This window comes from Pinus tabuliformis, chromosome 2_1 (assembly GCF_031772625.1).
Source record: "Pinus tabuliformis cultivar Carrire ecotype Pingquan chromosome 2_1, CPIR1, whole genome shotgun sequence".
NCBI classification, from domain to species: domain Eukaryota; kingdom Viridiplantae; phylum Streptophyta; class Pinopsida; order Pinales; family Pinaceae; genus Pinus; species Pinus tabuliformis.
Genome location: NC_142299.1, coordinates 422526700 through 422552803, shown reverse-complemented (window position 1 = coordinate 422552803; position 26104 = coordinate 422526700). Strand labels below are relative to the sequence as shown.

Sequence of the window (26104 nt, the reverse complement as noted above, 5' to 3'; positions counted from 1 at the left end):
ACCTGAGTTGTGAAATATATAACATAAACAACTTCATTCACGTAAAGATCCAAACTTACCTCTTTCAACCAATATTATTGTCTCAAGCTATCTACAGTAAATTAATTAAAACATTAACATTTATTTAAAAATTCAAATAGAACAAGTTATTATAAGAGTCAACTAAAATAAAAGTTGAAAGCATTTTGTTTTGAAAGGAACAAATAAAGACACATCACCACTTACTCTTGTAATTTTTTTGAACTGAACTGAATATATATACATGCTCATCCATCCATTTATCATATTAAACGGATGGTTTTATTGTAAAAAGATTGTTATTATAAAATGTTTTAGTGTCCACTTTCTTCGAACTTACTCATCGCATTTTCTCGTGATTGGTCACTCACCACGGAGTCAATACGTGGAGTCAATACCGCAACTTCCTTCAACCCTCTCCTCTCCCGCTCAATACGGCGTTTATCTTTCCACTTTCTTTCGCATTTTCTCGAATGGTATCTCTCATCGTTGTCTTTTCTCGAATGGCATCTCTCCTCTCCCTTTCCACTTTCTTTTGCATTTTCTCGAATGGCATCTCTCATCGTTTCAGTCAACTTTTTAGCCACACGCCATTGTCTTTTCCCGCTCTATACGGCACTTTCCGCGTTTTTTACGGCCCCACCCAATAGGTCTTTCTATTCCGCCCGCTCTATACGGCAATTTCCGCGTTTATCGCTGCAAGACCAGCAGTCAATGCCGCAACTTCTTCCTTCACCCCTCTCTATACGGCAAGCCCAGCAGGCGATTTCTCTATCCCTTCCTTCCGTGTTATTGCTGTGAGAGCCGTTCTCCTCTCCTTATAAATATGTACATATGTCTACCAACACAACTCACTATTCATCCTAAAGGCGTTTTGAGTTTCTGAGACGGAGAAATGGATTCTAAAGGCGTTGTTATTGTGATGCTACCGTGCTTCCTATTCATGCTCGCCACTCTAACTGTAAGTGCAGCAGCTCTTAATTTGAGTAATGATTCTGCTTCTTCTTCTGATGAATTTGCTTTTAATGGACGTGCTGTGCTGAACGAGAAAAGTGACAAATTCCGATCATCAATGGACCGTCACGAGAAAAGGGATATTGAAGCTCTTCTGGCTTTTAAAAGACACATCAAATCGGATCCATCTGGAAAGCTGTCCAGCTGGACAGCGGAGAACTCACTGAAGGTGTGCTCCTGGCATGGTATTACCTGCAGGAAACACACTGGAAGAGTTGTCGCTGTAATACTTCCTAATACACACGGATTCGATGAGGATTACGCATTGAAGGGTACCCTTTCCCCATTTCTGGCCAACCTCTCCTTATTGCACACGCTGGATCTCTCCTTTAATTATTTTACAGGAGTGATTCCACCGGGATTCGGGCAGCTTCAAGCGCTAAGAGTACTTGATCTTAGCGAAAATTGGTACCTCGGAGGATCTATTCCAAAAGCACTCTGTAATTGCACACGCCTCAGAAGGATCGACCTTTCATCGAGCAACTTCACAGGGACCATACCAGCAGACTTTGGTCGCCTGATCGAGTTGGAAGAGCTCAGCATGGGTTGGAATTATTATCTGGGTGGAAGTATTCCAACTTCTTTGAGCAACTGCACATCTCTCCGTACATTATCCATTTCAGGTAACAATTTTACAGGAGGAATTCCAGCTGAATTCGGGCAGCTTAAAGCGCTGAGGATGCTTGATCTTGGCTACAATCAGTACCTGGGAGGATCTGGATCTATTCCAAAAGCACTGTGTAATTGGACACGCCTCAAATGGATCGACCTTTCAGGAAACAGCTTCACAGGGACCATACCAGCAGACTTTGGTCGCCTGATCGAGTTGGAAGAGCTCAACATCGGTTATAATCAGCTGGGTGGAAGTATTCCAACTTCTTTGAGCAACTGCACATCTCTCAGTGAGTTGTCTATTTCAGGTAACAATTTCAGTGGTCCTTTCCCTTCCACCTTAACCTACATGAGAAACCTGTCTTCTCTTGACCTGGGGGAGAACAATTTCAGTGGTGCACTCCCTTCCACCTTGGGTTCGCTGAGAAGCCTGTCTTATCTTGACCTCTCATCTAACAATTTCAGTGGTGCACTCCCTTCCACCTTGGGTTCGCTGAGAAGCCTGTCTTATCTTGACCTCTCATCTAACAATTTCAGTGGTGCACTCCCTTTCACCTTGGGTTCGCTGAGAAGCCTGTCTATTCTTGTCCTCTCATATAACAATTTCAGTGGTCCTCTCCTTTCCACCTTAACCTACATGAACCTGTCTGACCTTGACCTTTCATCTAACCATTTTAGTGGTCCAATACCTTCGACTTTGGGTTACTTAAGAAACCTAGGTTCTCTTGACCTTTCATCTAACCATTTTAGTGGTCCAATACCTTCGACTTTGGGTTACTTAAGAAACCTATATTCTCTTCATCTCCACAACAATTATTTAAATGGTCACATCCCTATGCATTTGGGCAATTGCACTGCACTTACGTCCATGCATTTATTTGATAATATTTTGGACGGTAAAATACCAAATGAATTGGGGTTGTTGCATAAGTTAGAGGAACTTAGTTTAGAAGAAAACAAATTGTTTGGGAGCATACCATTTCAATTGGGTAATTTGAGCAATCTTAGAGTTATGACATTGCAAAATAATAATTTTAGTGGTGAAATTCCAAAGGATTTAGGAAATCTTCCTTCAATCCAACTCCTAAATTTAAATTCAAATAATTTAACGGCCATCCCATATAGTATAGGTCAATTAAAATCTCTTAAGGCTTTGCACATAAACAATAACAATATTTATTGCCCTATTCCTAATATTATTATTGGTCTAGTTTCATTGATCATTTTAGATCTATCTCAAAATAGTATAGAGGGACCAATTCCTAAGAGCTTTGGCAATTACACTTCTCTACAATGGCTAGATTTAAGTGCAAATAGGTTGACCGGGGAATTGTCTAATCACTATGCATTATTCCATAACTTGGTGATGCTAAATATTAGCTATAATAATATCCATGGTGATATTCCTAAATGGATTACAAATCTCACAATGTTGAGTTATTTGGATTTATCTAATAATAAATTGAGTGGAAGAATCCCATTTCACCTTGAGAGACTTAGGGGATTTGCACCCAATGTATCTTTACTTGGAGGAACATATGCAATATTTATCGCAGCTTTTCTTCCATCTCGATATTCATTATCCCTTTATGTGGAAAACACTTTCTTTGATTTGTCTAACAACAATCTTGTAGGAGAAATACCTGCAAGCATAGGGAGTATGAGCAGCATCCGATGGCTAAATCTGTCTGGGAACCAATTTGAAGGGTCAATACCTACATCTCTTAGTAACATATCTGCTTTGGAGGTGTTGGACTTGGCCAAAAATAATTTGAGTGGAAAAATTCCTCAAGAACTCTCTAACTTACATTTTTTGCGGGTACTAGATGTTTCATGTAACAGCTTATGCGGGCCAATTCCAACAGGGACACAATTTTCAACTTTTGATGTGGCTTCATTTCAAAGTAATAAATGCTTATGGGGGTGTCCTATAGATCGATGTAGTAATCAAAAGGAAAACCCTATGATAGAGGGTAATAATACTAGCAATAATCCTCATGTTAAAGTGGGATGGTGGAGTCGTGTAAATGAAAATATGTCATTGTTAGCATTGAGTATAGGAACAGGGATTGGATTTGGGGGAGTTGTTGCTATGTTCATATTGTGGGAGAAAGCTAGGTTTTGGGTGTTAGCTTTAACCCCAAAAAAGCCACAAGTCTTTTATGGAGTGTATAGACTCCCTACATAGTAAGTAAGACATTGTATATCATTACATCAAAACATGAATAAAAGGAACTAGTACCATGTGTTGTTATGTGCTATTATGAGATATATATGCGTGTCTGTTAAAATAGAAAATAAAAAAGACAAAATTGTAACTAATAAGCAAGAAAAAAATCTTCCACAATTAAATTATTGTGCAAATCATAATACATATAAAATTAGATATTTAAATTTTTCCAATTTAAAAGAAAAATAATTATCATTTCATAATACAAAATAATACTTATAAAACACAAAATCGTTGTCATGTTGATGTTATATATAAATGTTTATATTATTAAATATAATATGGTTTAATTTTTTTGGATAAGAAATGAAATATATATACTTTAAGTATATATTTATGTTTCCCTATTATCGTCCAACTCAGTGACTCAAGAGCACCACTTTCTTCACCCTACACCATGCGCAGTTTCCATCCATTCTTTACCACTCACGCCATCTGTCTTTGTACGTTCACTTGACTTTTCCAACACACCCGTTACTGTACGGCTTACAACGCGACACCCACATATGCTGAGCTCCAAAGTGGCTCCCAGGATTCCACCTTTTGTATTTACTTACAAAATGTTTTTCACTTACAAAAAAAAATTAATAATTCAATCCCATTCACATATCGATTCCATAAACAAATGTCTGATTAACTGCCATCAAAATTAAATTATTGATAACAAACCGCACAAAAAAATTAACATATTGTCTTTATTTATAAAGAAGCTCACAAATAATAACAAAATCTTAATTAAAATCTTGCACAGTAATTTTTTTTAAAAAGATAAAAAATACAACACGGAAGGAAGAAGAAAATGTAAGTAGAAATAAAAAAGTAGGTTTTAGGTAAATGTGTATTCATTGCTCTATAAACCAGTGTTTACCCTTGCGCAGGGATTAACAATGCAATGGAATAATTTTAAAAATATTGGTATGATGAAAAACAAGATGGAAAGGAATATCCTAATTACAGTGATTTGTTTTGATTTTCAGATAGACATGATCTCTGCATAGAGACAGATCAATAGTGCAATATGAGAAGGATTTGCTTGATATTTTCCTAATTGAGTTCGATGTAATGACTTTCGGTAAAAGATGTTAATCACATTGTTGAGAATATATGACTCATTTTTAACATATTTCAGAATATTCTAGAGCGATTGAAGAGAAATATTATTAAAAATAACTTGAGTTTAAATACACTCTAATGAATATAACTTGGGATTTTCATGTTCATCACAACCTTATATATATATAACAAATAAGAAAAAAAAATAATATATATATTTTTTTCTTTTTGGAACAACTCTCTTCCTATATATATAACAAATAAGAAAAATGTTAACAATATATTTTTTTTCTTTTTGGAAAAACTGCATTTGAACAAATTATGTATAGAGACAAACACGTGCATAACAATGAGATTTTGCAATACATATTCTTAGGGTGGTCAATGATGTTGATTTCTCTTATGTTGATAGTTGCTTGTGTCATTCTTTTACTTAATTGATTAAATTCTTCTTTTGCTTATTATTATTATGTTCTTCATCATCAAACAAATACCAAAACATGAAGATCATCAAAGGAAAATACACACCAAATGTAGGCTATAAGTCAAGGCTAAAACCTCTCTAGAGAGGAAAACTCAAACAAATCTCTTATTTTCTTCAGGAACCAAAAGAAATGAGACAATCAAGACTTTTGACTAATAGTATGATCTCCTCCAATCCACCAACTCAACTTCCACAGAATACTAGTCAATATCTCAAAAGTCAACATGAATGCATCTCCAATATCCAAGTCAAATGGAGTTTCGGCCTCTTCTGCAACTTCTGAAGTTCTCGGCCTATATCTTTAGTCCTATAACTTCACACATTTTCTTTAGTCATTCCACACATGTGGATAGATCAAGAATAAATTTTAATCCTCTTCCACTTCACTAGCCTTGTTTATTCTTGTAATGGAGTAGACCTTTTTTAACATATTTCAGAATATTCTGGAGTGATTGAAGAGAAATATTATTAAAAATAACTTGAGTTTAAATACCCTCTAATGAATATAACTTGGGATTTTCATGTTCATCACAACCTTATATATATATATATATATATATATATATATATATATATATATATAACAAATAAGAAAAAAAAAATAATATATATATTTTTTTCTTTTTGGAACAACTCTCTTCCTATATATAACAAATAAGAAAACTGTTAAAAATATATATTTTTTCTTTTTGGAAAAACCGCATTTGAACAAATTATGTATAGAGACAAACACGCATAACAATGAGATTTTGCAATACATATTCTTAGGGTGGTCAATGATGTTGATTTCTCTTATGTTGATAGTTGCTTGTGTCATTCTTTTACTTAATTGATTAAATTCTTCTTTTGCTTATTATTATTATGTTCTTCATCATCAAACAAATACCAAAACATGAAGATCATCAAAGGAAAATACACACCAAATGTAGGCTATAAGTCAAGGCTAAAACCTCTCTAGAGAGGAAAACTCAAACAAATCTCTTATTTTCTTCAGGAACCAAAAGAAATGAGACAACCAAGACCTTTTGACTAATAGTATGATCTCCTCCAATCCACCAACTCAACTTCCACAGAATACTAGTCAATATCTCAAAAGTCAACACGAATGCATCTCCAATATCCAAGTCAAATGGAGTTTCGTCCTCTTCTGCAACTTCTAAAGTTCTCAACCTATATCTTTAGTCCTATAACTTCACACATTTTCTTTAGTCATTCCACACATGTGGATAGACCAAGAATAAATTTTAATCCTCTTCCACTTCGCTAGCCTTGTTTATTCTTGTAATGGAGTAGACCTTCCTTTCTAAGCATTTCACACTTCTTTCTTCCTTAAATTGCAGATTTAATTACTTCACGAGATTGATGTCATACTAGGTCTAAATATCTGCTTATAAATAACCTTTTGTGGGGTCAAATCATCTTTAATGGATCCAACTTGCTTGATGAGGAAGCTGAGTTGCTTGATGAGGAAGATGACTTGGTGGAGGAGGAAATAGATACATTTTGATACACATATATTTTTCTTTCTTTAACATAGAGAGCCCAAGAATGGTCTAGACATCGACAATAACTTATGAATCAACCCTATAAGCCTTCATTGGAGGCTTTAACTAGAAACAAAAATACATAAAGCATGAAACCCATGCTTATAAATAATTTTTTTTTACAATAAATTTTAATTTTTCTTTCTTTTGACAAATATATTACATCATGACCGAATACAATTATGAAGACCGATACTAGTTACATTTCTCAACACTACCTCTTAACTAGGGAGGTATTCATAATTGTTCAACTGGTACTAGGTTGATCTCAATTTCAAATGTTCTTAGAAAGAGTACAACAACATACATAATGCTTGGGATACCAACACTACCAAGGTATCCTCTCAACATAGACTAAGGTGTCATCTAGGAAATTGCCTCTATAGGTACCATCAGGCTACAACAATGGTATCCATCCAACAAGATATAGATACCATCTAGTCCTCCATGCCTTGACACCAACCCTTACAGGGATCCAAGTATCAATACTAAACCTGAGCTCCACACGATACCCTCCCTCTAGGATCTAGACGTCAACTGAGATCTCAATATTAACCAGGCCATGCTATCCTCACAAGTACCATCATATAGGCAGTTTTATGGTACTTCATCTCTCCTCTCAACCAAATTACTGATATCCATCATTCTGAGCATGCTCCCAAAATAAACTAACTTCTTGTTCGGAAGAGATTTCATCAACACATCAACTACTTGTTCATTTTTTGGCACGTACAATGGCTTCACGACCCCAACCAATATCAAAATTATATTGTATATGTTCTTGTATGCTACCACAAAACTTTGGGGTCTTCCACTATTTTGATGTTACTTAGGTCATCGTATTTTCATGAAATATTTCTTCTTCAACTTATCCAACAACACCAAACTCAGCCTCAACACTTTTCCAAAAAATCCAATTCTTGTTCACAACTTCATCAATCAAAAATTTATTAATCATGAATACAACTCATGAATTACCATCTGTAGTGCTTTAACCTTTCTTTGATCTCACTCTTTCTCCAAGGTCTTTATTATAGTTGTTACAATATTCCCTCCCTCTTAACTGGGGAGTTATACACTTTCTTTATCTGATTTTCTTCTCTACTACGAGATAAATCCATCAACAACTCAGCCACACATGGTTTATCATCATATCATTAGGTAACTTTCAACCTTTCGGAAGATCATTCCTTCTCACATGGAAACAAGGTCATCTATTAATCATCAATGTACACTTTAATGCTATCAATATTCTTACAAATCCCTATTTTCATCATGCTCAACATCATCATCAATTCATCAAGTATGTGGTAAGCATCTTCCATATCTTGAAGACTATGTACCTGCAAATCTTCATCAACAAGTACAACCAAGAATAAATATATAGGAGCATGAAAAGTCAAATTAAGATTATCAAATTATAATAGAGAGAGCACCTAGGGTTGCCAAAAAACTTTGAATTCTAAATATCAAATTCTAAACTTAGATAGAAAAATAGAAGCAATCGACTAGGGTTACATTTTCATATCCTAGACTTCTCACAACAACCTTTGCTAGGGTTTTTGTCACAAACCCTAGATTTCATCATCAAAACTAAACTTTAGATATCAATAATTTATTTCAATCATAGTGAAAGCATTATTACATCTAGGGTTTTACTATCTTTCCCGAGATACTTATATCAATTTCTATTAGGGTTTTGACATAAACCTTATATATAATTATAAAAGATATGCAACAACTCAACCAAGTTAGGGTTTCAATCATATGGAATCATATACACCTAGTGTTTCATTCTTAGGTTTAACAATTACAAGGGTTTTGTCATAAACCCTAATTCATCAAACCCTAAAAATCTAGGGTTTCATCATAAAACATAGACAACAACAACAAACCCCAAAAAACTAGGGTTTTATATTAACAAATCTTAAACATCAAGAGATTAGGATTTCATTATATGTTCTAGATTTTATCAACAAACCCTAAGTAGGAGAGAGTTTTATATTGAACCCTAAATATTATGGTTTTACCAAAGTTAACAAAGGATAGATAGTATGACAAGGATTGATTTGATCTAAAGGTCAATTATCTTCAACAACATAAGAATATTTATAGTGAAACCTTAGACATGAAAGTTAGTAATAAGTAAAACGATTGTGCGTTCTTATATGAAGAATATCTGCCACAAGTCTTTAAACATTCCTTGAGTTGTTCCTTTCACAAACCTTCTAGGGTTTCTTCTGCAACAAGGCTTCTTTCATGATACAAGACTTTCCCCTGAAATCTCCCTCTGAATCGAGCCATAATCCTTATACCTGCAAGTTTAGTCCTTCCAAGGAAAGGATAATGATCAAGTAACAAAGATAAAGCTAAAAATATGCGAAATAAAAAATAATACTTATATTTTATGACAATGTGTAAGATTCTACTTGAAGGACTCCTTTCTTACTATTTATATATCAACATTTCTATATGTATCTGCAATATTTAATTGACAAGTACCAAAAGTATACAAGTACAAGAGTATGATCTAACAAACTCCAAACCCTAAGATATCAATTCTAGGGTTTCAAATTCAATTCTATACTTACTAGGGATTTTAATTTCTCCTTAGACTACCTACAAACCCTAGAAACCAAAACTAGGGCTTTTATGAGGGAACAAAAGAAAATAGGGTTAGGGTTTCTCAATCAACTAGGTTTTACAATAACTTGGATGCCAACAATTTTTCAATATTACAAACCCTAGAACCAAAAAAAGATATTTCAAAACCCTAATATAATAAGGATTAGATAATTATATAATAAAAGCAATTATACGTACCTCAAGGATTGCTTACCTTAGTCCTCCATGTCTCTTGCAAAGGATTCTTTAAGATGCCTCTTACTAGTCTAATTTCATCCTTGAGGTATTTTTTCCAATCTTAAAGTTGATTTTATCCTTGATTTATGGTTAGGGCGATTCTGTAGGTGCTACTACAAGTCTTCAAATAGACATCTTCTTTCATTGTTATAGATAAAGATTTAATGATAATCTTGTACTACTTTTGGAAATATATTTGGTCCCTTTTCCGGTTTTCAATACTTCTCCAAACGAGTACAATATTCTAGACTTGAAGTGATTAGTACAACTTCAATGGGACCATACCAGTAGACTTTGGTCACCTGATCGAGTTGGAACAACTCAGCATCGATTTTAATTATTATCTGGGTGGAAGTATTCCAACTTCTTCCTTAAATTTTAGATTGAATTACTTCACGATATTGATGTCATACTAAGTCGAAATCTCTGCTTATATATAACCTCTTGTGGGGTCGAATCATCTTTAATGGAGCTAAATTTCTTGGTGAGGAAGTTGAGTTGCTTGATGAGGAAGATGACTTGGAGGAGGAGGAAATAGATACATTTTGATACACATTTATTTTTCTTTCTTTGACATAGAGAGCCCAAGAAGGGTCTAGACATCGAAAATAACTTATGAATCAACCCTATAAGCCTTCAATGGAGGCTTGAACTAGAAACAAAAATACATAAAGCATGAAACCCATGTTTATAAATAAATTTTCATTTTTCTTTCTTTTGACAAATATATTACATCATGACCAAAATACAATTATGAAGACTGATACTAGTTACATTTCTCAATACTCCCTCTTAACTAGGGAGGTATTCATAATTGTTCAACTGGTACTAGGTTGATCTCAATTTGAAATGTTCTTAAAAAGAGTACAATAACATACGTAATGCTTGGGATACCATCACTGCCAAGGTATCCTCTCAACACAGACTAAGGTGTCATCTAGGAAATTTCCACTATAAGTACCATCAAGCTACAACAATGGTATCCATCCAACAAGATATGGATACCATCTAGTTCTCCATGCCTTGACACCAACCCTTACAGGGATCCAGGTATCAATACTAAACCTGAGCTCCACACGATAACCTCCCTCTGGGATCTAGACGTCAACTGAGATCTCAATATTAACTAGGCCATGTTATCCTCCCAAGTACCATCATACAGGCAGTTTTATGGTACTTCATCTCTCCTCTCAACCAAATTAGTGATATCCACCAATCTGAGTATGCTCCTAAAATAAACTAACTTCTTGTTGGGAAGATATTTCATCAACACATCTACTACTTGTTCTTTTTTTGGCACATACAATAGCTTCACGACCCGAACCAATATCAAACTTCTATTTTATATGTTCTTGTATGCTAGCAAAAAACTTTGGGGTCTTCAACTATTCTGATGTTACTAAGGTCATCATATTTTCATGAAAATTTTCTTCTTCAACTTCTCCAAAAACACCAAACTCAACCTCAACACTTTTCCAAAACATCCAATCCTTGTTCACAACTTCATCAATCACAAATTTATTAATCATGAATACAACTCATGAATTACCATCTCTAGTGCTTTAGCCTTTCTTTGATCTCACTCTTTATCCAGGGTCTTTACTATAGCTGTTACAATATTCCCTCCCTCTTAACTGGGGAGTTATACACTTTCTTTATATGAGCTTCTTCTCTACTAGGGGATAAATCCATCAACAACTTAGCCACACATGCTTTATCATCATATCATTAGATAACTTTCAACCTTTTGGAACATCATTCATTCTCACATGGAAACAAGGTCATCTATTAATCATCAAGGTACACTTCAATGCTGTCAAGATTCTTACAACTCCCTATTTTCATCATTCTCAACATCATCATAATTTCATCAAGTATGTGGTAAGCATCTTCCATTTCTTGAAGACTATGTACCTGCAAATATTCATCAACAAGTACAACCAAGAAGAAATATATAGGAGGATGAAAAGTCAAACGAAGATTATCAAATTATAATAGAGAGAGCATCTAGGGTTACCAAAAAAACTTTGAACTCTAAATATCAAATTCTAAACTTAGATAGAAAAAAGAGAAGCAATCGACTAGGGTTACATTTTCATATCCTAGACTTCTCACAACAACCTTTGCTAGGTTTTTTGTCGCAAACCCTATATTCCATCATCAAAACTAAACTTTAGATATCAATAATTTATTTCAATCATAGTGAAAGCATTATTACTTCTAGGGTTTCATTATCATTCCTGAGAGACTTATATCAATTTCTATTAGGTTTTTGATGTAAACCTTATATATAATTATCAAAGATATGCAACAACTCAACCAAGTTAGGGTTTCAATCATATGGAAGCATATACACCTAGCGTTTCATTCCTAGGTTTAAAAATTACAAGGGTTTTGTCATCAAACCCTAAATATCTAGGGTTTCATCATAAAACCTAGACAACAACAACAAACCCCAAAAAACTAGTAATAATTAAAACGATTGTGCGTTCTTATATGAAGAATATCTGCGACAAGTCTTTAAACATTCCTTGAGTTGTTCCTTTCACAAACCTTGTAGGGTTTCTTCTACAACAAGGCTTCTTTCATGATACAAGACTTTCCTCTGAAATATCCCTCTGAATCTAGCCATAATCCTTATACCTGCAAGTTTAGTCCTTCCAAGGAAAGGATAATGATCAAGTAACAAAGAGAAAGATAAATATACAGGTAATAAAAAATAATACTTATATTTTATGAGAATGTGGAAGATTCTACTTGAAGGACTCCTTTCTTACTATTTATATATCAACATTTCTATATGTATCTGCAATATTTACTTGACAAGTACCAAAAGTATACAAGTACAAGAATATGATCTAACAAACTCCAAACCCTAAGATATCAATTCTAGGGTTTCAAATTCAATTCTATACTTACTAGGGCTTTTAATTTCTACTTAGACTACCTACAAACCCTAGAAACCAAAACTAGGGCTTCTATGAGGGAGCAAAAGAAATTAGGGTTAGAGTTTCTCAATCAACTAGGTTTTACAAGAACTTGGATGCCAACAACTTTTTCAATATTACAAAACCTAGAACCAAAAAAAGAGGTTTCAAAACCCTAATATAATAAGGATTAGATAATTATATAATAAAAACAATTATACATACCTCAAGGATTGCTTACCTTAGTCCTCCATGTTTGTTGAAAAGGATTCTTCAAGATGCCTCTTACTGTTCTAATTTCATCCTTGAGGTATTTGATCCAATCTTGTTTTTTAATATGATCTTCAAGGTTACTTGGTGCAATATGCTTGATGCTTCTTACATCACTTGATCCTTTTCAATGTTCCACAACTTGAATAATAAAGTTGATTTTAGCCTTGATTTATGGTTAGGGCGATCCTGTAGGTGCTACAACAAGCCTTCGAATATACGTCTTCTTTCAGTGTTGTAGATAAAGATCTAATGATAGTCTTGTAATAATTTTGGAAATAGATCTGATCCCTTTTGCCGGTTTTCAATACTTCTCCAAACGAGTACAATATTCTAGACTTGAAGAGATTAGTATAGAACTGAGGCTGTAAACCCTTTAGATAGGTGTTGCGGGTGAGACCATGCTAGGGCTTTGGATTGAGAACCCCAACAAAGCAGAAGGAAAACCACAACAAGAAATGCTCAGGAAATCAATATAAATGTTTATTCTACTGAACTGTGTAGGAGTGTCCTTACGCAGATGTCCTACGTTTCGGTAGATCCTGGAGGGTGCAAATCCTCAGCTTCTCCTGATGTTCTTGAAACCTGAAAATTATTCAAATGGAACATATACAGCAGTAGAAACATAAAGCATGTTCATGATCTTAACCTTAAACCATATAAATGAATGACCAATTATACATCAATATAAGATTCATAAAAAAATTACAACATAACTTGATGCATAAACACATTTAATATCGGAAATAGAATAACATTCCTTTTATTGAAGTTAGCTACAAGTAAAGTGGAGAAATACAACCTGAGTCCTTCTCCAGCTCCAAGCAGAACTGTCCTCTGGATCCGTCCTTTCCCGGCTTCCATCACCAATACAAGGATATGTCAAGCAAGATGAAGGATATCTATTACAAGGAAACAAGAGTTTCCTGAAGCTTTAGGGAGTGCAGGAGGCACAGGGATTCATCAAACTCAATCAGGGATAATCTCACTATAGTATCAATATCTCCTCTCTTCTCCCTTAAGGCCTTCCCATGGAGGTTTATTTATACTTCTCCAAATTAGTTTTTTCGGTTGGGAAACAATTGGGCCACTGGCAATAGGAGGTGAGTAACAAGTAAAACCCATGAATTCTTCCCAAAATTAAGGAAATTTAATGTTTTTAAGTGTTTTAACATATGTATGTGGGTTGGGTATCTGCTGACCTGTGTGTACACGCTTTTATCACAGGGAAAAGTAGCATATAGGGAATAAAACACTATTTTTAAGATTTTGGACCAAGTATGGAAGGAAAGGTTTCCCTAGGCCATAATCAGAGCATCAGATCTACCAAGAGTGGTAAATGGTGCTATAACAGATGCCCCCTAATATATGAGGTCAGAAGGGGTACATGATGGTCGAAAAGTATTAAGTGTATAGAAGGAATCATGTCGAGACTGAGAAGGAGTTCACTAGAATTCAGTCTACCAAGCCATCAAAAGAGATTGGAAAGAAACTAATGTCTGAGGCTGGCATACCCATGCTTAGAAATAGTAAAGCATGTCCCTATGTCAAGTACAAAATCAGATCCAATATGCATACAAGTATAAAGGAACTGAAAATACATAATGGATCATCTGATCATAATCAAGAAAGTACATACCTAAATATCACATATAGAGCTGATCAATGATCCAAATAGTACCAAGTGAACATGATGGAATAAATGGTACTACAACGCAACTTGGGTGCTAACATATAAGATGATGTTGTAAGGAACTGCAACATATAAGGTAAATGGTGTCAACTAGTAGAAACAGGAGCAACTGACAAGTGAACCAAGACATGCTGATGCAAACCCGAGGTCATCACCGACCGCCGTGGTACATTTCTACACAATGGGAATGAATGATCTGAAGTCAACCCCGTGAGAAATCGTTTGATTACCGGTCATTGATATATATTGTTAACAAACGCAAGGCTACTCACCGATAATGATGATGAGAGTCAAGGTACCCAATAAAATATGACAAGTGTGAACAAATAAGTTGTAGTCGAACACTTGAAAGAATCTATCAATCAGGAGACAATGATGTTTTCCCACTCTCAATAGCGAAGGAATCTACCACTAATGACCGCAAACCCTAAGGTACTGCCAAATGGACTCTAGATCTCTTTGCCAGAGCAATGAGCTGAAGTCGATGGGAAAATATATGCTAGAAGGAAGGCATTAAGGCATCCTTCATCAATCTAGCGTGAGTGTAACCCATAGGCCAATAATGTGGAAGGAATCATACGCAAAAAGATGTAGTAACCCAACCGAAGCACATTTCTGGCATACACAAGATGTGGCTAGCGCACAATAGAAACCCTTTGAACCAACCAATAATGAAAGCTGAAATAGAGGCGAGGAATCCACCAATAGGGTCAAATGGAAACCAAGGTACTGCACGAATCCCAATGTGTGATAATGAAAGCTGTTGTCGAACACAAGGGAAACCACTCAGTCAAAGACCCATGATACTGATCGATGTTGAGTGCAAGGTGACCTATCAATAATGAGAATAGGGCTAGGGTGCAGCTCTAGATCTGCCCTCAGAGAAATTTGTCGTAGTCGATAAGAGCAAGACCCGCTGGCAAGAAGTCAATGGGGACCTTACCAAACCGGCACGAGCAAAGGACCAATAAAACTGATGTGATAACGAATATGACGCTGACAACTAGGGATGGCCAACTAAAAAATAGGTCAAGAGACACTGCAGAGAGGCTGTCTCAAGTTTACTTCCCTTGAACAAAAACACTACTCAACTGTGACTATATGACAACATATGATAACTTTGTATAAGTTTTTCATGCAAGAGGCATAAGCAAACTCTCCATATGATTGGAAGAGGTAACCAATCAGAGGAGTACTGACTCAATCACAAGGTTAAAGCTCTCCTAAGTCAAACTAAAGCCCATCCTGATGGAGGAAAGACCTATTTTTTAGCGCTTTGTTCAAGGGCGACACAACTGACTCTAGCTGCCATCAAATATGGAAATAATGTCCCATTCCCGCTCTTTTTGGAATATATAATTTATTTATTTTTTGTCTTTTTTCTTTTATATGAAGCTTGAAAAAGAATAAAATAATGCTATAGTACAGTGGAAAGAATGAGTGTCGAAAAATTATACATTCTAGTTCCTGGGAGGGGAACATTCCTATGCTCAATGCAAGGAGACAAAACTAGTCAAGGACACTCAAGAGCACCACTTTCTTCACCCTACACCATGTGCAGTTTCCATCCATTCTTTACCCACTCACGCCATCTGTCTCTGTACGTTCACTTGACTTTTCCAACACACCCACTACTGTACGGCTTTACAACGCCATTGTTTTCTGGCTCTAAAGGCCATTTTCAAGCCCAACATATGTTGAGCTCCAAAGTGGCTCCCAAGATTCCACTTTTTGTATTTACTTACAAAAAAAATAATAATTCAATCCCATTCACATATCGATTCCATAAACAAATGTCTGATTAACTGCCATCAAAATTAAATTATTGATAACAAACCATACAAAAAAAATTAACATATTGTCTTTATTTATAAAGAAGCTCACAAATAAAAACCTCCAACAATAGCAAAATCTTAATTAAAATCTTGCATAGTAATTTTTTTTTACAAAAAGATAGAAAATACAACACGGAAGGAAGAAGACAATGTAAGTAGAAATAAAAAAGTAGGTTGGAATAAAATTGCATAATTAATACAAGGTAAATGTATACTCATTGCTCTACTACCCAGCCTTTACCCTTGCTTAGGGATTAACAACACAATGGAATAATTTTAAAAATATTGGTATGATGAAAAACAAGATGGAAAGGAATATCCTAATTACAGTGATTTGTTTTGATTTTCAGATAGACATGATCTCTGCATGGAGACAGATCAATAGTGCAATATGAGAAGGATTTGCTTGATATCTTCCTAATTGAGTTCGATGTAACGACCTTCGGTAAAAGATGTTAATCACATTGTTGAGAATATATGACTCATTCTTAACATATTTCAGAATATTTTAGAGACATTGAAGAGAAATATTACTAAAAATAACTTGAGTTTAAATACCCTCTAATGAATATAACTTGGGATTTTCATGTTCATCACAACTCTCTCTCTCTCTCTCTCTCTCTCTCTCTCTCTCTCTATATATATATATATATATATATATATATATATATATAACAAATAAGAAAAAAAATTATAATATTTTTTTTTTTTCTTTTTGGAACAACTCTCTTTCTATATATATAACAAATAAGAAAAAAATTAACAATATTTTTTTATTCTTTTTGGAAAAACCGCATTTGAACAATTATGTATAGAGACAAACACGTGCATAACAAAGAGATTTTGCAATACGTATTCTTAGGGCGGCCAATGATGTTGATTTCTCTTATGTTGATAGTTGCTTGTGTCATTCTTTTACTTGATTGATTAAATTCTTCTTTTGCTTATTATTATTATGTTCTTCATCATCAAACAAATACCAAAACATGAAGATCATCAAAGGAAAATACACACCAAATGTAGGCTATAAGTCAAGGCTAAAACCTCTCCTAGAGAGGAAAACCCAAACAAATCTCTTATTTTCTTCAGGAACCAAAAGAAATGAGACAACCAAGACCTTTTGACTAATAGTATGACCTCCTCCAATCCAACAACTCAACTTCCAAAGAATACTAGTCAATATCTCAAAAGTCAACACGAATGCATCTCCAATATCCAAGTCAAATGGAGTTTCAGCCTCTTCTACAACTTTTGAAGTTCTCGGCCTATATCTTTAGTCCTATAACTTCACACATTTTCTTTAGTCATTCCACATGTGTGGATAGACCAAGAATAAATTTTAATCCTCTTCCACTTCGCTAGCCTTGTTTATTCTTGTAATGGAGTAGACCTTCCTTTCTAAGCATTTCACACTTCTTTCTTCCTTAAATTGCAGATTTAATTACTTCACGAGATTGATGTCATACTAGGTCGAAATATCTGCTTATAAATAACCTTTTGTGGGGTCAAATCATCTTTAATGGATCCAACTTGCTTGATGAGGAAGCTAAGTTGCTTGATGAGGAAGATGACTTGGTGGAGGAGGAAATAGATACATTTTGATACACATACATTTTTCTTTCTTTAACATAGAGAGCCCAAGAAGGGTCTAGACATCGACAATAACTTATGAATCAACCCTATAAGCCTTCAATGGAGGCTTTAACTAGAAAAAAAAATACATAAAGCATGAAACCCATGCTTATAAATAAATTTTCTTTTACAATAAATTTTCCTTTTTCTTTCTTTTGACAAATATATTACATCATGACCGAATACAATTATGAAGACCAATACTAGTTACATTTCTCAACACTGCCTCTTAACTAGGGAAGTATTCATAATTGTTCAACTGGTACTAGGTTGATCTCAATTTCAAATGTTCTTAGAAAGAGTACAACAACATGTGTAATGCTTGGGATACCAACACTACCAAGGTATCCTCTCAACACAGACTAAGGTGTCATCTAGGAAATTGCCACTATAGGTACCATCAGGCTACAACAATGGTATCCATCCAACAAGATATAGATACCATCTAGTCCTCCATGCCTTGACACCAACCCTTACAGGGATCCAAGTATCAATACTAAACCTGAGCTCCACATGATACCCTCCCTCTGGGATCTAGACGTCAACTGAGATCTCAATATTAACCAGGCCATGCTATCCTCACAAGTACCATCATACAGGCAGTTTTATGGTACTTCATCTCTCCTCTCAACCAAATTAGTGATATCCATCATTCTGAGCATGCTCCTAAAATAAACTAACTTCTTGTTGGGAAGAGATTTCATCAACACATCAACTACTTGTTCATTTTTTGGCACGTACAATGGCTTCATGACCCCAACCAATATCAAAATTCTATTGTATATGTTCTTGTATGCTAGCACAAAACTTTGGGGTCTTCCACTATTCTGATGTTACTTAGGTCATCGTATTTTCATGAAATATTTCTTCTTCAGCTTCTCCAACAACACCAAACTCAGCCTCAACACTTTTCCAAAACATCCAATTCTTGTTCACAACTTCATCAATAAAATTTTTATTAATCATGAATACAACTCATGAATTACCCCTGGAAGCCTTGATTGGATAAATGCTCTGGAAGCCCTATAACAACTTGGTTTGAGTTACTAGTCCTGGAAGCCTTGGTTGGACAAATGCTCTGGAAGCCTATGGTGGGTTGAGTTACTAGTCTTGGAAGCCTTGGTTAGACAAATGCTCTGGAATCCTAGTGGCAGTTGTGGGTTGAGTTTCTAGTACTGGAAGCCTTCGTTGGAACAAATGCACTGGAAGCCCTGGAAGGCTTGGATGGAGACCAATCTAATGATGGCGTTGTGATGTGCGACCGTGAGGTGGAATCTATGTTTCATGGGTTTAGGTGGATGACTTATGGAAGCCCTGGATGAGTTTTAATTGATGTGTTCAATGAGATCCCACATTCATGCTTCGAATATGCCCTGAGGGTGAATAGATGAAGAGAGATTTGGCTCAGCCATTCTACGGTCAGGTGTAACGTGGTAGTTCCATCTCCAGTTGGTTCATTTCATTCATTAATGAGAAATTCATTCCCTTGATTTGCATGTGTAAATGTACTGATGTATATGTGGATTTGGATGGCTGATATGTTTATGGTATTTCTGTTCTTATTATGTTGGTTATATGTATATATTATGGCAACATCTATGTATGGCTCTCAACATGTTTTTATTTGTTTATGAATTGATAATGTATCTATGTCCTAATAAATTATAAGGCAGTGAATGACATGAGAAAACGATGGTCCATGGTGATTCTCATATAAGTATGAGATCCCTTCACTTAATCTTATTGTTTACACGTGTAGGTTACATGTTGATGATATGTTTGATGAAATGCCTGTCATGGCTAGTAGGTGTCTAGATATAGTCTTTTTTATTTTATTTCTTTGGCATCATTGTTTACCTGTACTTTTACCGATTTTAAGTTATCATTCCATTTTGGGCAATTTTCTGGGCTTTGGGCCTGAAAAGGTGGCTCAAATCCTGGAATTGTTGGCTAAACAAAGCATTACCTTAGAGACTAACGCATTTGGCTAAGGGATGGAAAGCATTATAACTCTCCTGGGTTATGTCTAGGGAGTTTTACTCTGGCCTAAGTTGGTCAAAACCTTACCAGGCCCCAGGGGTACGATATCTAAGGTGTGTGTTTGGTTCCTGTGGGTCCTAAGGTTAATGTTGGAGGTCTATGTCTTTCATTTTGTCGACTCCACTTACTTAAGGTCACATAGGAGGTTGAATACCATCATATTAGCCTCTTGTCGCATGTTTACCCCTGGTTGGCTAGTTACGTGGGTAGATGTAGGAGAAGGGTGTTACAATCCTGCTTTTGTTTCCTTGGTCCTTGCTTTCCTTGCTTTCCCTTTTCTTTCTTTTCCTTCCTTGCTCCAAAGCTAGAGTTCTCCAAAAAAAACTCTAAGTGACCAAGAGTGAGAGAGAGAGAGAGAGAGAATAATGAGAGAGCTCCAAACTTGAAATAACAAAAGGTTAGCAAATAGCTTGCCCACTGATCCTCATAAGCCTTTTTATGAATGAGGCCTCTAATTTCTTCATTTTCCAATATTTTCCTTCAATTTCCTCTTCACATGCAACCTGTGACTTTTCACCTTACTTTTCTCCTAATTTCCTTTATTTTCATAAATAAATGTGCCAGAAATTCCTTTTTTCCTTTTAATGTGTTTGCCTTAGGCTTTTCCAATTTCCTTAGCCAAAAACACACATCCAGTGATGCCGACTAGGATATCTTTGCCCAACATTCAACTTAGAATAAGTGTCCCTTAATCGTGGTCTTATTTTTCCTTTATTAACTTTTATTACATGAACTTTTCACCAAGCCTATTACATAACCCTCCCCCTTGGGGAACACCATCCTCAATGTTAAACCACCCCATGACCTCAGAAAAACCATTGAAAAGCAAACATATTGTCCATGGAGATTTATAACTTAGCTTGTTGCAGTATTTACAATGAATGACATACTCAAAAGAAAAACATCATGACAACATGACAATATAACAACCATACCACTTATTGGAGCTTTATAACTTAGCTCATGGTGGTATTTACATCCATATACATATACCAAAACATTAACATAACATATGCCAAACAAATACCAACATAAAACCAAAAATGATTTGCCTCAACCGAAAAACAATAAAGGATACAGGGCCTGCATCTAATCCGTCATCTCCCATGTAGCTTATTCAAGCCCAAAGTGCTTCCACTACACTTTAACTTGCTCTATGGCTCTGTTCCTGAGCATGAGATGCTTCCGCTGCAATATGCACTGAGGCTCTGGCTAGAACTCTCTTTCTTACTCCACCTACAATACAAACCAATCAATAACAAGATCAAAATCCTTTATATACTTCTTAAGCATTGAAATAGGAAAAACATCATGGAATTTCATTGTTGGAGGCAGTGCAAGTCGATATGACACTAGTCCAATCCTCTCAAGGATCTCAAAAGGCTCGTAATACCATGGTGCCAAATTGGCACATGATCCAATCCTTAATGAGATTTTTTTGGGCTTGATGCACAAATACACATGCTCCCCAAACTAAAACTCCTTGAATACCATGTCTCAATCCACATAACTCTTATGTCTATCATGTGATTCCTTTAGATTCTTTTTTATAGCCTGCATTTCCTGCTCCATGCCTACCAACATATCTGGCCCAATAAATACCCTGTTCACTAGATCACTCCAACTGATGGGAGTGTTAAAACTCCATCCATACAATGCGTCGAAAGGACACATCTTCAATGACTCCTGATAACTAGTATTGTATATGAACTCAACCAATGGAAGATACTCCTCCCATTTCCTCTATTGGTGCATCACATACATCCTCAGAATATCCTCCAAGATCCTGTTGAGCGTCTTTGTCTGTCCATTTGTCTGCGGATGAAAAGTTGTGTTGAAGGACAACTCTGTACCGAAGCCTGCAAATAGCTCCTTCCAAAACTTGGAAGTGAATTTTTCATCCTTGTCCGACACAATCTTCCTTTGAACACCATGCAATATCACTATCTCTCTGATGAACACCTATGCTACCTCACTAGCTGAATATGTAGTCTTCACTAGAATGAAGTGAGATAACTTGCTCAACCTGTCAACCACAACCATAATAGAATCATGCTTCCTTACTTTCCTCATAATACCTTTGATGAAATCCATGGAAATGACCTCCCATTTCCATTTCAGAATCACTATAGGTTGTAGTACACCACCTAGATGCTTGCATTCATCCTTTACCTACTGGAAATCTAAACATATAGCCATGAAATCTACCACTTCCTTCTTCAGATTTAGCAAATAGTAGAACTTCTTCACTGTCGTCAACGTCTTTTGTTATCCTAGATGACCTGAGTATGGCTTGGCTTAAACTCCCTCAAGATAAGCTTCATGAGCTCACTGCAATTCGACACATAGATCTTGTCTCTAAATCTCACCAACCCATCTGCCGTGAGATGATAGCTTGCATCCTAATAATCTATACATGTACTGGTACTTGTACCTATATATGTGTCTGCACATGTACCTATACCTATACCTGTTCTCTGTTTTAACCTGTGCATGATCTCCATGTACTTGTCATCTCGTTGTCCTGCCTGTAAGATCCTATCTTGTAACTTTGTCCCATAAGATCTTATAACTACTATATGATTTACCTGTACCTTCCTGCTAAGAGCATGTGCAACATAATTCTCCTTCCCTTTGATGTATTTGATCTCGAAATCGAACTCAATAAGGGTAGCCAACCATCTAGCTTGCCTGGCATTTAGATTTGGCTGGTCAAACAAATACCTCAAACTACTGTGATCGCTCATCAATGTAAATCTTCTGCCTAGAAGATAGTGTCTCAACATCTTACATGGATGTATAATCACTATTCGATCAAGAACATGTGTTGGATAGTTTTTCTCGTGATCATTCAATTTCCATGACTCATAGCACACTACCTGTCCTTCTTTCATGAGAAATCCACCAAGTCCTCTCTTGCAAGCATTTGTACACACTATAAACTCCTTGTTCAGATCCACAATCTTTAGCATTGGCGCATGTGTCAAAACTACTTAAGCTGCTCAAAACTAGCCTCACACTCCTCTACCCATTCAAACTTCTTACCTTTCCTTTGCAATGATGTGATAGGATATGCAATGCATAGAAGTTCCTGATGAATCTCATGTAGTAACTTGCCAATCCCATGAATGATCTCACCTCATCCACATTCTTAGGAGCTTCCCACTCCATGATGGCCCTTACCTTTTCTGGATCAACTACTATGTTGTCTTTGGAGACAACATGCCCCAAGCAATGTACCTCAGTGTGAAAGAAGTTGAATTTGCTAAGTTTAGCATACAACTGATGTTCTTTTAGCAATCTCAACACTACTTCTAAATGCTCGACATGTTCTTCCTCATTCTTAGAATATACCGGTATGTCATCAATGAATACAATAACAAACTACCCTAGATAAGGACGCAACACACTATTCATCAAACATATAAATGTAGTTGGAGCATTAGTCAAATTGAATGGAAAAACAACAAACTCATAATGCCCATACCTAGTCCTGAATGCAGTCTTGAAGATATCCTCTTCCTTGATGTGTACCTGATGGTATCTTGATCTCAAGTTGATCATAAAGAACATTTATGCTCCCTTCAACTGATCAAACAAATCATCAATCCTCGACAAAGGGTACTTGTTCTTGATCATTACCTTGTTTAGCTTCCTGTAATCAATGCACAATCTAAGAGTACCATCTTTATTCTTTACGAACAACACTTGTGTGCCCCAAGGTGATACACTAGATCTGATGTATCCTTTATCAAGCATCTCCTTTAACTGCAACTTCAACTCTACAAACTTAGGTGTGCTCATCCTATAATGTGGTTTTCATGTTGGAGGTGCCCGTGGCACCAACTCAATAGGAAAATATACCTCCCTGTGAGGTGGAAACCCTGTAATGTCCTCCAGGAATACATACTGAAACTGCTATAAAACTGGGTACATGCTTAACACATCTACATCCTCAACCTCCTTAAATTTATCACTAGAGATGTACACTGCAAACATCACATGACCTTTTTTGCAACTACGCTTAGCCTGAATAGCGGTAACCATCCTCACTGATGTAGTCTCCTTCTTTCCCTGCAAAGTCCTCTATTCCCCACCATCATCCACACACTCAATGGACTTGTCAAATAAATCCACTCTAGTTATCTGAAGGTATATCCAATGCATACCCAAAAGCATACTATACGATCCTAATGGAAATACATTCAAATGTGTTGTTGTAGGCATACCATTTAACTCAAATGTGCAAACTATTACCCAATGGTGAACTCACTACTTTGTACCTGTAGCCAACCATAACAACCAATATTTTTCATGCACTTCTTTTCTCAAACCACACTTATCCACCGGGTCAGGATAACTATAGTTAGATCCAGGCTCAATTAAAATAGAAACAACTTGATCACCAAACTTACCGTCCATCTCAATGATCGATGCTTGATGATCCGCCTATCTGTTTTCCACAACAGCATAGATCTGAGGAATGCTATGACCAACATCACCAACTGTATGCACCTCCCGAGCACTATAGATCTGGGGTATACCACCACTCTGATACTGTGGACAATCCCTCTTACGATGATCCTTACCACATATCCAACACTGCAATGGTTCCCTACCACTGCCTCTAGCCTGCTGCTCTCCATGTCCCTTCTCAGTTGTATTGAACCTCTTGTAAGGAACTACATTTTATTTCTCACTTGCATCTTGCGGCCTTCCTCTCTTTGGTGGCCATTTTCCTTTAGCTTTGTCATTTCTTTTCAAGTCATGTTTAGGCTCAAATTTGCACTTCGACTACTCATAAAAATGTTTCAACTTTCGAATGGCCTCCTCTGATGATCTAGGCTCATCAAACTCAATCCCGTCTCTGTACGCTACTGGAAGTCCACTGATGAATCCCTGAACCTTGGCCTTCTCCTCCTTGAGGTAAGGCACATATCTTAACAACTCCAAAAATCTGCTAGAATACTCCTCATATGTCATAGAACCCATCCGCAACTCATAAAACACATTAGCTTTGTCATTATAGTACCTCTCTGACAAGTACTTCTTCTTGAAGATCCTTTCAAATGCATGCCAAGTCAAATCCCCCTCATGTATACCTTTTAAATTCTTCACGTCTTCCCCCCAAATATCACTTTACCTTTGAGACTGAAAGTGGCAATCTTTGCTTTCATGTTTTCTGAATAATCATGCAATCAGAATAATTTCTTCATACCAAGAAATCGTGCCTTTGCATCCTAGGATTTCTTCATCTCTCCATCAAAGGTATTTGGATTTGCTTTCTCAAAATCATCTGGAAGGTATCCCCTATCACTCCCCCAGTCTATCACCTCTCCTACCCGGAGTGTCCAATAGCTTGCCATCTCTTACTGTGTTAGATCTATTTGACTTGCGTCCACCAAGAGACTCACTTCCATATGCCCCATTAGTTTTGTCCTCCTATCCATGGCTTATATGTAGTGGCCCTTATTGTTGCAATTCTAACAAACTCTAAAGAAGTATTGCATTAAAATTTGCTTGTTTCTCTTGTGTCTGCATGATTTTGTCATTGTCTACTTTGCAGCTCCTTATTTCTTCCTTTAGGCTTCTCAATGTGTTTGCCCAGTTAGAAGAGTTCCCCACACCATGCTACCCATATGATTCATAGGGAGATTCTATGTAGTCTACCACCTTGTTATCCATTTGATCTCTTTTCTACAAGGCATACTATGTCAACTAAAACAAATCACAATAAACCAATGTACCATAGCATAATTTGAGGAGGATACCTTTTCTATAAGATCATCAAATCAGTGTGATACATGTATAACAAAAACATAATAACATATAGACATCTATTAAATAAGTGCATCAACACATAAATATCACTCTAATTAGGGTCCATTTA

The 26104-nt window shown here is 36.0% G+C and overlaps 1 protein-coding gene across 1 annotated transcript; it reads left to right on the top strand.

Annotated features, from left to right (window-relative positions):
• The first annotated feature begins 420 nt into the window (after nt 1-420).
• Nucleotides 421-3868, top strand: LOC149200703 (uncharacterized). Its single transcript, XM_089399623.1, has one exon. It carries the CDS (start codon nt 914-916, stop codon nt 3830-3832), a length of 2919 nt encoding a protein of 972 aa, XP_089255749.1. The 5' UTR covers nt 421-913; the 3' UTR covers nt 3833-3868.
• The last annotated feature ends 22236 nt before the right edge of the window (nt 3869-26104 follow it).